General features: G+C 50.9%; 1 protein-coding gene across 2 annotated transcripts; it reads right to left on the reverse strand.

Annotated features, from left to right (window-relative positions):
- Positions 1-478: 478 nt before the first annotated feature.
- Positions 479-7,828, reverse strand: DMBX1 (diencephalon/mesencephalon homeobox 1). 2 transcript variants are annotated; one of them, XM_017881697.1, is made up of 4 exons: positions 7,672-7,828; positions 4,019-4,197; positions 3,390-3,738; positions 479-2,644 (listed from the first exon to the last, which is right to left on the reverse strand). In XM_017881697.1, the coding sequence occupies exons 1-4, from the start codon at positions 7,823-7,825 to the stop codon at positions 2,193-2,195; spliced, it is 1,134 nt and encodes a 377-aa protein (XP_017737186.1). In that variant the 5' UTR covers positions 7,826-7,828; the 3' UTR covers positions 479-2,192. The 2 variants fall into 2 exon arrangements, with proteins under 2 accessions (XP_017737186.1, XP_017737184.1); XM_017881695.1 differs by having other exon boundaries at positions 2,193-2,644; positions 4,019-4,214; positions 7,674-7,825.
- Positions 7,829-14,065: the final 6,237 nt, after the last annotated feature.

A 14,065-nucleotide genomic window follows, 5' to 3' on the forward strand; every position in this document is an offset into this window, starting at 1 on the left:
CTTTAAGCAGGGGTTGAAGTGTTCAATAGTGAGCCACCAAGAGTTGGGGAGCATGAGCAAGAATCTGTCTAAGCCATCCCCTCCCACTGCCCAGAGGCCCTGAGACCATGCAAAGGTATAAAAATGTGGTGACCCCAGAGTCTGGCACTGGAACTCCAGACCAAATCCAGATTGTCTGAACTAGAGGGGACCCATTATGCTTATGGGGAAACTGAGGCAGTGTCTACAGAAAGGCTTGTGTGTACAACACCCCTTGCTCCACAGCAAGGCAATGGTAACTTCCTACTTCATACATTGTGCTTGTGAGAACCTTCTGTTGTTGTCAATTTACCTAAAAACTTCTGTCCTGCAAGGTTGTGAGCAAAAATGCAGAATGTAGAGCTGGCTAGGACCTTACAGGCCATCTAACCCAGACAGGGAAACAGACCCAGAAAGGCTACATGCTTGCCCAAAGTCACACAGCATTTTTTTTTTTTTTAGATGGAGTCTCACTCTGTTGCCCAGGCTAGAGGGCAGTGGTATGACCTCAGCTCACTACAACCTCCACCTCCCAGGTTCCAGCAATCCTCCCACCTCAGCCTCCCAAGTAGCTGGGATTACAGGCACGTGCCACCAGGCCCGGCTAATTTGTGTATTATTATTAGTTTCACATGTTGGCCAGGCTGGTCTCGAACTCCTGACCTCAGGTGATTGCCTGCCTCGGCCTCCCAAAGTGCTGGGATTACAGGTGTGAACCACTGTGCCCAGCCGGTCACACAGCTTTGAAAGGGAGTTTGCTGAGCTGGGTTTCCTGGCTATGAACAGTAACACAGTTTTCCATTCCAGTGACTAGTTGGAGAGAAGCCCTTACTTCCATAATCGGCTCTGGGACAGGAAGCCTGCAGAAGCCTGAGCCTATGTGTTGCTAAATGCTTTGCATGCACTGTGCTCAGGAGCAGAGATCAACCTTCACTCCTGGTCAGCCATACTCCTGCCATGCACAGTACCTGCTGAACGTGGAGGCTGGGCTTGTAGGAGAGGAGCACCAGTCCTGCTGTCTCTGAGAGCACCTCTTCCCCTGCTGCCGCTCACCAACCAGGGAAGTCTCACCGAAGAGAGCTCTAGAGCCCTGTGGTCAGTCCTGGCTGAACTCTGACACCAGGCCTCTGTCTTTGGAGGACTTACAGGCAGGAATGCTGGCCATTCTACTGCCTTCCCAGCCTGACTACTGCCTCCTTAATCTTGGGGATGAGGACATCAAAACTGAGAAGACAGAAGAGAAAGTAATTCATGACACCTTCTAGATGCCAGCCTGGGCAAGGGTGGGAGTGGGAGCCAGTGCTACCTCTTGCCTGCAGTTCCAGATCCCCAGGGTCTGCAGCTAGGGCCTTGTTGCTTCTATCTGGCATGGAAAGGAACAGCTTCCCAGAGAGGCCGCAGGTGCAGGGAGGAGACAGGCAGGCAGGGCAGAAGGGAGGGAATAGAAGGAGAGCAACGGGAAGCAGCAAAATTACTAAAACCAAAACCAGCCACAACCCCAAACAAAATATAGCTCAAGAACTGACGATACCAACACAGCCAGCACCAAAGGAAGAAACCAGGGGCAGCAGGAGAGACAGGGAGAAAGACCAAGGGTGGAGAATACAGAGGCTGGGCTGAGACGGGGGCAGGGACCAGGACAGAGACAGAAAGAGGGAGATCAAGGGAAGAAGGAAGGAGAGAGGAGAAAGAGAAGGTATGGCTGGAGTAAGCCACAGAGGCTGCAGGGAGGGGTGGCAGGGAAGAAGAGATGGGAGTGGGGCAGGGGGCTTGGGGCAGGCAGGTGCCTGAAAATATAGCTTTATATATTTATATTTATATCTCACATTCCACACATAGACTTACTAAGGGGCAGAAGGGGAGGGAGAAAAGGCAGGAGGCGGTATTGAGATGGGGGTCTAGCCAGGGAGAGCCTCTCACTTTCCCAAGGGAAGCTTGGGGCACCCTAGCCCCTGACCTCCTCCCTATTCGGCCTTCATGGGGTCCAGGCAGGGCCATGCAGAGGGTGTGTAGGTGTGGGCTTCACCTCAGGCTGGGGAAGCGGAGCAGGGAACAGGACACCAGGCCCTAGGATCCCTGTGCTCATGGAGTTAACTCCTCGAGAGCCACCTAGGGATAACCACAGGGCTAGGAGGGGACACCTAAGACCCCTGGCTGGGTTGGAGGCCAGACAGTCAGTTGGGCAGCGTATCGAGTCCCAGGGAGGCCGCGTGCTGCTTGGCCCGGAGCCGCAGGTTCTCGATGCTTGTGGTTTTACTGTTCAGGGTAGCTGATGCAGGAGCCAGGCCTGCTGGGGGTGCAGGGAGCAGAGGGGACCCCCACACACCCTGGTGGGCAGCAGCGGCTGCTGACAGGGACTGGTAGTAGGACTGGCAGTGCAGTGAGCCCAGCGGGGCCATGTTGACGCCCAGGTAGGGCACAGCAGCAGCCGCCGCGGCAGCGGCAGGGGCCGGACCCCCTACTTCGAAGGATGAGTAGTGCACCAGGTTGTTGGTGGCCGCCATGTGCTGGCGGAATTGCTCCTGCAGACGGAAGAGGCTCAGCGGGGATGAGGAATAGGAGTGGGAGGGGCCCAGGAGGCCACCCCCTGGGGCCGCAGGAGTGATGGTCAGGCTGCCTGGGGAATCTGCAAGCAGAGAACCCAAGAACAAAGCCCTCAGGACAAGGGCATTGGTCTGCCAGGAGAGGTGCACTCAGCCTTCTCACCCCCTTGGCACTACAGACAAGACAGGCTTCAGCTGAAACCACATCCATCCCATCTCAGTCAGGGCATCCCCTGAAGCAAGGGTCTGAATCCTAGGAGAAAGGGACCCAGGCTTCCTGGGAAAGCTCCAGGGACCCTGCCAAGGCCCCATGTCTGTCTCTTTTCTTTTCAAGGGCTGTAACTTCCCCCTCCCCCACGCTGCCCAGAGCTCCCATTCCTTCACTCCAACTTTCAGCTCACAGCCCCTGTACCCTCCCTGCTGGACTTAGGGTTTGTGTTTGAGATATGCCTCATGCCAGAGCTCTGTTCCTTCAGAAATGTGCCTGGAGTCTCTGCTGCACGTGGGAATCTCTGGTACTAATATGGTGTGCACCAGGACATCCGATTGGTTGTTAAAATATTGGAATACTTCCAAATGGTTGATAAATAATTTTTGCCCTGAGCTCCCGCCGTATCCCTCCCCTGCTACCCAGCCTGTCCCTCAGAACCCCCTGGACCTTCCCACGGCTCTGCAACTAAAGGGTGAAGACCTGGCCCAGGCCTGCTGTGGTTAGTCCCTTCTGATGGGCCATGCCCCTCAGGGGCAGTTGATTACTCGCCTCTGACTGGCTCCACATGCTCAGGGACCCCAGACCCCAACCCTCCCATGGCATCCCTCAGACCTCACCTGCCTTGGGGCTGCCCCTCTTGCAGCCCAGCCCCTTGCTCTCAGCCCCAGGGCTCTTCTCAGTTTTGGGGTCCTCAGCCCCTGCCCGGGGGTCCTCCTCACGGTCCAGCTGATCCTCGGGGGCTGACTCACTGGCTGACTGCTCAGACAGACTCAGGTGAAGCTCAGCAGGGGGGTCGCTGCCAGGCAGGCGTGGGGGCTGGTCAGTGTCCAGCTGGGTATCCGGAGTGGGGGCCTCTGCCTTGTCTTCCCCATGGGAGCCCTCAGCCTCCTTCTGCTTCTGGAGCTGTTCCTTCTGCAGGCTACGCTGCTTCTTCCGGAACTTGGCCCGGCGGTTCTTGAACCACACCTGAGGACAGGAAAGGGGCAGTCCAAGGTGGGCAAGAAAGAAGTAGGGTTGGTGTGGAGCAGGGTGCTCTGGGAGAGGATGTGTGTGATAACATCCCCCCACCCCTCTAGGGAACACACACCTTCCGTCCCTTCCCAAACTCCCCTCCTATCACTGAAGGCTTTGATGGAGAGATCAGTTGCACCTTGGCACAGGGATGACATGCTGGCTCCTGGACAAGGGGCCAGACTGATGGGTTGGTGTTTGTCTGTAAGGCCTAGTTAGGAGAGTTGGGCCTTACCTGCACCCGGGCCTCAGGCAGGTTGGTGCACATGGCCAGCCTCTCACGCATCACCACATCTGGGTAGTGAGTCTTCTGGAAGGTCTTTTCCAGGGCTTCGAGCTGCTGAGCTGTGAACGCTGTGCGGCTGCGACGTTGTTTGCGGTGCTGGGAACCATAACGGGCCTCCAAGATGATGTCTTGAAATGTACAGCCGTTGGAGGGCAAGGAGAGGGGGCCCATTTAATTATGGGAAATAGCTTTGAATCTTATCCTGCTCTGACCCACTGTGGACACCCAGGCTGCTGCCAGAGCTGGCCTTGGTCCCTTGCCCTTAGAAATCACCCATCCCCTCTCCATGTGGCTGTGGGCTTTCAAGTTCTCTCCACCCCATTATGCACTCTCAGGACCACAGAAGTCTAACTCAACTCCACAAATGGCTGTCAGGCATGATTGAGGGGGGTCTTCATTATTTGGCATTGGGAGTGGTAGGTGGGTATTGCCCTAAGATGGATACTATGAGTGTATTTTGAGACTCCATGATGCTAATAATCTGTAAGTCCATATCACAAGAATTCTAAGACCCTATAGCCCTTAGATTCTGAATACTAAGACTTCTTTAGCATCAGAGTACTGGTCCCTGCCCATGAGAAGCCAGGCTGGGCTGGTACCCATCTCAAGGTCTAGTCAAGGGAGGACTGACTAGGCAGACAGAATTTACCAGCACTTGATTCTCTGTCCTCTGCTTGTAAACCTCCTCATCCCAACTGGCCTAGAGTCTCTGATGGCAGGGACTGAGGCTCCTGCTCTTCTGTTTCCTGAACAGAGACCTTGGCTAGGGGGTAAGAGCAGAGCGGGGAGGGCAGGGGCGTCAGGGCTCACATCTCAGGTAAGGCTTGTTGCCCTCAGTCTTGACCCTTGTGGCTGCGTCCCCAAAGACAGAAGGACCACTGTGGGCTTGGAGGGGAGACAGGACTATGGACCATCCATTCCATCGTCCTGTCCATATGTCTGGTAACATGATAACCACCCAGGATAGGTGTCTGCATAGGGCCAGGGTCTAGCCTCCATCCTGGGGTCTAGCCTTCAGCCCTTTCGCTTGACTAGCCCCTGGAAGATAGACAGTAACCTCTCTCCTCACTGCCTCCCATCATGTCATAAGTGGATCCTGCCCTGTCTGTGCTGAAGGGAACTTGAGTAATCTCAGCCTCTGCAAAGGGATGCCAGAGTCCTTCCCCTGCCCTCCAAGGAATGAGAAGTCATCCACAACACCCTAAATAGGAAGAGGCAGCCTGGCACAGTGGCTCACGCCTATAATCCCAGCACTTTGGGCAGGTGGATCACCCGAGGTCAGGAGTTTGAGACCAGCTTGGCCAACATGGTGAAACACTGTCTTTCTACCAAAAATACAAAAAATTAGCTGGGCATGGTGGTGGGCCCCTATAATCCCAGCTACTCGGGAGGCTGAGGCAGGAGAATCCCTTGAACCCGGGAGGTGGAGGTTGCAGTGATCCAAGATGGCACCATTGCACTCCAGCCTGGTCAACAAGATCGATACTCCATCCTTCTCTACTAAAAAAATACAAAAAACTAGCCGGGCGAGGTGGCGGGCGCCTGTAGCCCCAGCTACTCGGGAGGCTGAGGCAGGAGAATGGCATAAACCCGGGAGGCGGAGCTTGCAGCGAGCTGAGATCCAGCCATTGCACTCCAGCCTGGGCGACAGAGCGAGACTCCGTCTCAACAACAAAAAAAAATTCCATCCCAAAAAGATAAAAAAAAAAAAAATAGGAAGAGGCAACTGGGTATCCAGGAAGCCCCAGACTTTGAGATACTTCTTCTTCAGTTTAAAAAGGGAGTCCTGAACCCCTCTCAGATGGACCTTAATCCTAGGCCTGACTCAGCCCTGAGCTCATGCTGGTCATCCTGGGGCAGGGGAAGGAGTGGGGACTGCTCTGTCAGCCCCATCCTGGTTGGGGGAGGAACAACAACTCAGCATCCTACTGCTGGCTCCAGGGACTGCAAGGGTGGCGGGGGTGGTGGTGGGGGTGTAGGTGTCACAGGGAAGCCAGGCTCTCTAAACTGTGGGCAGAGCCTCTGCTGGAAGGCAAGGCCTCCATACAAAGGCTCACCTGGAGTTCATGTCCTTCCTTCTTAAGAATTAGAGAGTTGGGGGGTGGGCTGAACACCCCAGTTCCTCTGCCTCCACCAGCGGACATGAGCCCCTGTCCCTGACACCTCTCTGTGCTCTGGTCCTTGGGTCCTGGAATACTGTCAGGAGCTGATGTCACCACGAGGTTGTGCACAGGACTGTATCCAACATCCCCACACTAGGAACTAATGCCTCCACACCGGTTGGGAGAAACTTATCCACTGAGTTCTGCCCAGAGGCCTGGCAGTGTCAAAAGAAGTAAGACTGGCCATGCCCTCCCTGCCAGGCCAGTGCTGCTACCCAGCTGGAGATCTCATCCCATTTCTGTGCCTTTGCTCATGTTGGCCTTTTTGAGGCCTGGTTCCTGCCCCTGTGGCCTTCAGAAAGCTCTCCCTGACTACCCCAGCTGATCCTGCTGCTCTGAGCTGCCCCCGCATTTGACCCTGGGCACCCTCCTGTTGTGCCCTCTCATGGGTCATGGGCACCCGTTCTCCCTAGGAGTTCCCTGAAGTTTTCTGAGGCCTGCCTGGCACAGGGCTGGGCCCATGTGGGTTTACCAGCTGCTCAAGCCTGGGCCTGGGACAGGATGGGTTGGGTGGCACCACTTCCCAGGAAATCAAACTCCTCATCTATGTCACTGAATCCTTTTCTCACCCACCGAGAGGCAATAGTCAGTAGAACCAGGTGTGGGGGGACCAGGTTGCCGGTCCCTCATAGGCATATATGGGTACTTACCTTAGGCTTTGGGTAATAATGATCTCTGAGCACCTACCAGGCTCTGCTGAATACTTTGCATATGTTATCACAAATCACCTCCCAACCACCCTAGGGGATGGGCATGGCCATTTTCTCCTTTTTATAAAAGGAGAAACTGAGGCTTAGAGAAGAGAGCTGAGTGGGAAAGTCCCATGCTGATTTCAAGTCTAGGACTCCAAAGCTCATATTTTTAGCCATGTTACGTTCCAACACCACTTGGCCCAGATTTAGCCTCTCTGAGTCTCCGTTTCCTTGTCCATAAAATGGAAATAGTAACCTCTCCACATGGGGATTGGATGATTTGATGCACACAGAAAGAGAGAGACTCCCACAGTGCCTAACTCACAGTTGATGTCAGAACATAGAAGCTGTTATTTACAATCCCTGTGCCTGAACTCTCCTTGCCTGAGCATTCCAGGCTCTTCCAGCTACTTCCCAGCCATAATACTCTGGACTAGTCCCTTACCCTCCTACCTCATTTCTTCTTCTGTGAGATAGGGCTAATGAATGCCTCCCTCACAGGACTGTTATGAGAATTTGAAAGCGTAGGGTAGCTCCAGCGCCCTGAACAGTGCTGGCAAACAAAAGGCGCTCTGGATATACACGCATAGTTTTGAATTGACATCTCTCTGTGTTGCTAAGTGACCTGAGTCTTTTTGAGCTGCCTAAAACAAGCTTGGCCAGTGCTCTCTCTCCTCTTTGCCTTCCAGAGCCTCCTCCCCCAACCCCCACAGTCCTGTCCCCACAGTCCAGTCCTCAGGGCTCTTACCAGCCAGGCGCTCAGCCAATGTAAGCGCATGCACCGAAGGCCGGTAGTCGGGGGCGTGCTGGGCCTGCTGGGCTGCCTGCTGGTGCAGGTTGTACATGGCGCTGAGTGAGTTCATGGCGTGCAGCGAGTAGCCGTTCACCCCGTAGTGCTGCATGGCGGCATTTATCTACAGACGGAAGACGGAGAGGGGACATGAGGCAGGCCTTTCAGACTCTGCCCTCAGGGAGACCCACCCCCAGTCCAGACCCTGAATGCCCACCTTCTGATGGGTCAGAAGCTCTCTCCATCGGAAAGGAGCCTGTCTTGCCCCTGGCTTACCGTGTGGGGGTTCCTGCATCCACTCCTTCATTCACTCACTCATTCACTGATTCACTCAGCAGGGCCAGTGTGGGTTTAGGGCTCTGGGTTCTAGAGTTAGACTGCCCAGGGCAGGCTGAAACCTCAACTCCACCACTCAGGAGCTTTGTGGCTTTGGGCATGTCACTTAACTTCTCTGACCCACAGTTTCTCTATCTGCAACATGGGGTTAATGATAGTGCCTATCTCATAGCGTTGCTGCAAGGATTCAGAGAAGCCTTTACAAAGGACTGGATCATAGTATGTGCTCAAAAGTGTTAGTCACTGTGATTTACAAATTCATTTGCTACTTCATGCAATCATCTCTTCTTTCAATTACTGAGGCACTTACTCATTTTTACCTTCATTGATTCACTCACACACTTATCACTTATTCAACCAATACCCATTGAGGCCCACTTGGGGCCAAGACCAGAGCTAGATTCCCCACTGAGGCATTTGCTTCGAAATGAGATAAACCCGGGGCCGGGCATGGCGGCTCATGCTTGTAATCCCAACACTTTGGGAGGCCGAGGTGGGTGGATCACCTGAGGTCAGGAGTTCAAGACCAGCCTGGCCAACATGGTGAAACCTCGTGTCTACTAAAAATACAAAAATTAGCTGGGCATGGTGGCACATTCCTGTAATTCCAGCTACTTGGGAGGTGGGAGGCTGAGGCAGGAGAATCGCTTGAACCTGGGAGGCGGAGGTTGCAGGCAGCCGAGATCGCACCACTGCACACTCTAGCCTGGGTAACAGAGCGAGACCCTGTCTCCAAAAAAAAAAACAAAAAAAAAAGAAATGAGATAAACCCTAAGGTCCTGCACAAACGTAAGAATACTGTTGTTATGACTGTCATACATTCACTGCCATTACCTCCCTTTATTCTCACCATATCTCCAAGAAGCAAGCAGGCCAAGAATGATGAGCCCCAACTGCAGTTGAGTCTACTGAGGCTCAGAGAAAGAACAGTGACAAGTCAAAGCCACACAGCCAGTCCAGGGCCTGCCCACTCCACATTTCTGCAACCTTATTCTGTCATGGCCAATTGTTCCAAGGAAATATTCCATTCATCAGAGAAGACATCCATCCTACTGAGACGGCTCCAGCCTCAGCAAGAGGCTGCCAAGGTCCCATCCAGACCCTCACCTACCTGCAGCAGTGTGAAATGTCATTTTTGGAATTGACTCCACATCTGGAGTCTCCCCAAAACATAAAAGTGTTTCCTATTTCCCAAGTGTGAGAGGTGAAAAGGGAAGGCTGGGGCAATAGTAGATCCATTTGATAAAGGGAAGACATATGCAGGTATCTCAGCTCCTCACTGAAACAGACACAGGCTATACATAATCAAACATCCACAGCATACACACAAACACACACAGTTGCATGCAAGCACACGCATGTTTCATGCAAAAATACACGTACACAAACATTCTTGGCAAGGCATTCACAGAAGCCTCCCTATTCACAGACACAAACTGAATGTCTTTTCCCACAGTTCTACACACAGACATGCTCACAGATATCTATTCATGCAGCAGAGACATCTACACACAAACATTACACTCACACACATCCATTCGTATATTACACATATTCATCCAACACGTATTTTTTAAGCACCCACTTATTAAATAGCAAAGTCCCTAACTTCGTGGAATTTACATTCCTGGATAGGGGGATGTATAACAATGAATAAAAATATATGTACTAATGTCAGACTGGAATACAGACTGAAGAAAAATAAGGCAGAGGAGGAGAATGACAAGAGGGAAAGGAGAGATTGTTTTAGAACATGTGGTCAGGAAAGGGCTCTCCGACATTTGAGCAGAAACTTGAGTCAGTCATGTGGAGATCTCAGGAAAGGCTTTCCAGGCAGAAGGAACAGCAAGGGCAAAGGCCCTGAGGCATGGACAAGCCTGTGTGTGTAGAACAGCAAGAAAACCAGGGTGGCTGGAGCACAGACGGAGGGAGCAGATGAAGGAGACAAGGTTGGAGGGAGAGGGGTCGCTAGCCAGAGGGCTCCACGACCCATTGTAATCCCACGGCCCAATGGAAATCCCATCTGGATTTTATCCTGAGTGTGATGGGAAGCCCCTGGAGGGTCTTGAGGGGAGTAACATAATATAATCTGGATTTTTTGTTTTGTTTCATTTATTTCTGAGACACGGTCTCGCTGTGTCTCCCAGACTGAAGTGCAGTGCTGCAATCTTGGCTCACCACAGCCTCAGTCTCTGGGGCTCAGGCAATTCTCCCATCTCAGCCTCCTGGGTGTGATGGGACTACAGGTGTGCACCATCATGCTGGGATTATTTATTTATTTATTTATTTATTTATTTATCTATTTATTTTTAGAGACAGGGTCTCACTATGTTGCCCAGGCTGGTCTCAGACTCCTGGGTTCAAGCAATCCTCCTGCCTTGGCCTCTCAAAGTGCTGGAATTACAGGCTTGAACCACCACACCTGGCCTATGATTTGTTTTTAAAAGCTCGTTTTGGCTGCTATATAGAGAACAAACTGCAGAGATGCAAGAAGAAAAGCGGAGAGACCAGGCCACTAGGACACCACAGAAGTCCAGGCTAGTGACCATGCTGCCTTCACTAGAGTGGGAGGAGGTGCCGAAAATGGTCAGATTCTGGTAGTTTGAAGGTAGAATCAGCATGATTGCTGATAGCTTAGTTATAAGATGTGAGGAAAAGAGGGCAATAAAGAAAATAGGATAACTCAAGTTTCCATCCTGAACAGCTGAGTGAAGATGGGTCTTTTCCTAAATGAAGAGCATTGAGTTGGAGAAGCAGATCTGGGGAGGGAGAGAATGGAAACCAAGGTTTTGGGGGACATGACAAGAATGACTGACATATGAATTCAACTTCCAAGTAAGCATATGTTGAATTGGCTGTTGGATATAGGAGTCTGGAGCTGAAGGCTAGATTTACAGATTTCTGAGTCAGCATTCACACATTAACTTCCTCCAACGACATTCCCTTGCAGAAGCCCACTCCACACACTATGACCAACCTCAAGGCAGAAAGCTAAGAGAAAAGAGTAATAGACATGGTGAGATGAAGAATTTACACCTCAGTATAACAGAATATACCATAAACAAAGCTAAAAGGCAAACAACAAATTTGGAAAAATATCTGTTATATACTGTATGTGACGTAGAGGAATTCATAAAAAATAAATAGCACAAACCAAATAAAAGGCTATATCCATAATATACAAAGAACTCTTACTTAGGAATAAAAAAATAAAGCTGAGTGTGGTAGCACACACCTGTAGTCCCAGCTACTCAGGAGGCTAAAGTGAGGGGATCACTTGAGCCCAGGAGTTTGAATTCAGCCTGGGCAACATAGCAAGACCCCATCTCTAAATGAATAAATAAATAAAAAGATGGTCACCTTAGTAAAAGATAGGCTAAGTAAATGAAGAAACAACTCATTAAAGAAGAAATACAAATAGCCAACCGACATGACAAAAAGCTCAGCCTTATTTACAACCAAAGAAAGAAAAAGGCTGGGCGCAGTGGCTTATGCCTATAATCCCAGCACTTTGAGATCACTTGAGGTCAGTGTTCAAGACCAGCCTGGCCAATATGGTGAAACCCCGCCTCTACTAATAAATACAAAATATTAGCCAGGTGTGGTGACCCACGCCTGTAATCCCAGCTACTCGGGAGGCTGGGGCAGGAGAATCACTTGAACCCGGGAGGTGGAGGTTGCAGAGACCCGAGATCATGTCACCGCACTCCAGCCTGGGCAACAGAGTGAAACGATGTCAAGAAAGAAAAGAAAGAGAGAAAGAGAGAAAGAAAGAAAGAGGGACGGGCGCAGTGGCTCAAGCCTGTAATCCCAGCACTTTGGGAGGCTGAGACGGGTGGATCACAAGGTCAGGAGATCGAGACCATCCTGGCTAACACGGTGACACCCCGTCTCTACTAAAAAATACAAAAGAAAAAACTAGCCAGGCGAGGTGGCGGGCGCCTGTAGTCCCAGCTACTCAGGGGGCTGAGGCAGGAGAATGGCGTGAACCCGGGAGGCGGAGCTTGCAGTAAGCTGAGATCCGGCCACTGCACTCCAGCCTGTGCCACAGAGCGAGACTCCGTCTCAAGAAAAAAAAAAAAAGAAAGAGAGAGAGAGAGAGAGGGAGAGAGGGGGGGAGAGAGGGCGGGAGGGAGGGGGGGAGGGGGGGAGGAAGGAAGGAAGGAAGGAAGGAAGGAAGGAAGGAAGTTCGGTCATTGTTTACCAATCAAATCAGCAAATATAAAGAAAAATTATTACATGGGGTTATCTAGGGGAATGGGAGATGGTCCTTCTCCTACTTGATGGCAGAAGAGCTATTTACTCCTTACATCAAAATCCTTTAGAGAGTACATGGTCTTTGACCCAACAATTCCATTTCTAGAAATGTACCCTTCAAGTATGCAGAGATATGTGTATGCACATATTTATCACAGCAGTGCCTGTGATGGCAAACAATTGAAAACCTAACTGTCCATCGAGAGAGGATTAGTTTAGCAAATGAGGGGACAGGTATTCCCACAGTGGAATACGGCACCGCAATTTAAAACAATGATGTGTATCTGTATGTGCTGATGTTCACAATATACCATTGAGTGGGGGAAATAGGTAACAAAGCAGTATGCATGATATGATCCCATTTTTGTAATGTATGTATAAATATGCATAGAAAAAAGTCTGGAAGGTTATACCCTGAAATGTTAACAGAGGTTATCTCTGGGAGATAGCAAATGGGATTACAGGTGATTTTCACATTTATATTATTTCTTTCTTTCTTTTTTTGGGGGGGGCGGGTAGGGGCTGGGGGGAGGTATCCATGTCTCTCGCTGGATATGAGGATGAAACCAGGCTCCAGAGTGTCACAAGCTCCAGGTGGGGAAGGGGGAACAGAGTTCAGAAGGAATTTCATGCATCCCAACTCCTGCTTTTGGAATGCCCTTCCCCCACCAAACTCAGGGGTTTTGTTGCTTTAAAACTCACTGCTGTTAATGTGGTAAGTGACATTTTAATTGACTTAATTATCGCTGATCTCACAGTTTTTGATGCACAACATGGCTTTATTAACCGAAACCAGAGAGATGCCTCTCTGGGGCCCCAATTGCCCCATCCCTGTGGCCCTCCGACAGTCTCTAAGATCTTCCCAGGATGGCCTGATGCCCTCCCCGTCCCCAGCACCAAGCACTACCAGATTACCTGCCACTCCTTCTCATCTCCACGCTGTTACTCTTGCTGGGCCCTCTACCTGAAACACCGTTCCTCTTCTTTCCCTTCACCTAATAAATTCCTCCCTCTCCATACAACTGAGCCCTCCTCAGAAATGAGGCCTTCCCCCACTCGCCTCTGACAAGGCATCTCTCCCCGCTCCAGGCTGTGATAAGTATGCTCAGATCATAGAAATGAGGATGACCACAATGATGACAACAATACTAGCTATCATGTACTGAACACACTCTGTGCCAGACACCACACTCAGCACCTTCCATGTATTTTCTTAATTCTAGTGCCTGCAGCAGAGTGCTGTGATAACACTTCTATCTCCCCAGCTGGACTAAACTGAGCTCCTTGAGGGCAGAAACTATATCATGCATTTCTGGACACCCAACCCACCCCCAGTCCAGACCACAGGGTCTAGCGCAGAAGCAGGGTTAGGAAATAAGGATCAGAGGATGAATTAATAATCATAACTATTTATTAAATGCCTCTGATACATCAGACATCTCCATCAATTCTTTCAACACCGTAGGAGGTAGAAAATGTTATCCTCATCTTACATATTCAGAAATGGAAGGCGAGAAAGATTGGATAATTTGCTAAAGGCCATGGAGGTAGAAAGTGGTGAAACAGGTGTCAACAGGTGAAGTTCTTCCCACTAGCTAGTATTTCCCAGCCCCAGTCGCACAGGATCTTACCCCAGCATATTCCATTCCCTGATTTCTGTTATCACTGATTTGGTCCAAGGCAACAGGAGGAAAGCAAGAAAAAGCACATTCTGCTGGCCGCAGGGGCTCACGCCTGTAATCCCAGCACTTTGGGAGGC

Source organism: Rhinopithecus bieti, unplaced genomic scaffold (genome assembly GCF_001698545.2).
Source record: "Rhinopithecus bieti isolate Rb0 unplaced genomic scaffold, ASM169854v2 scaffold_12155, whole genome shotgun sequence".
NCBI lineage: Eukaryota > Metazoa > Chordata > Mammalia > Primates > Cercopithecidae > Rhinopithecus > Rhinopithecus bieti.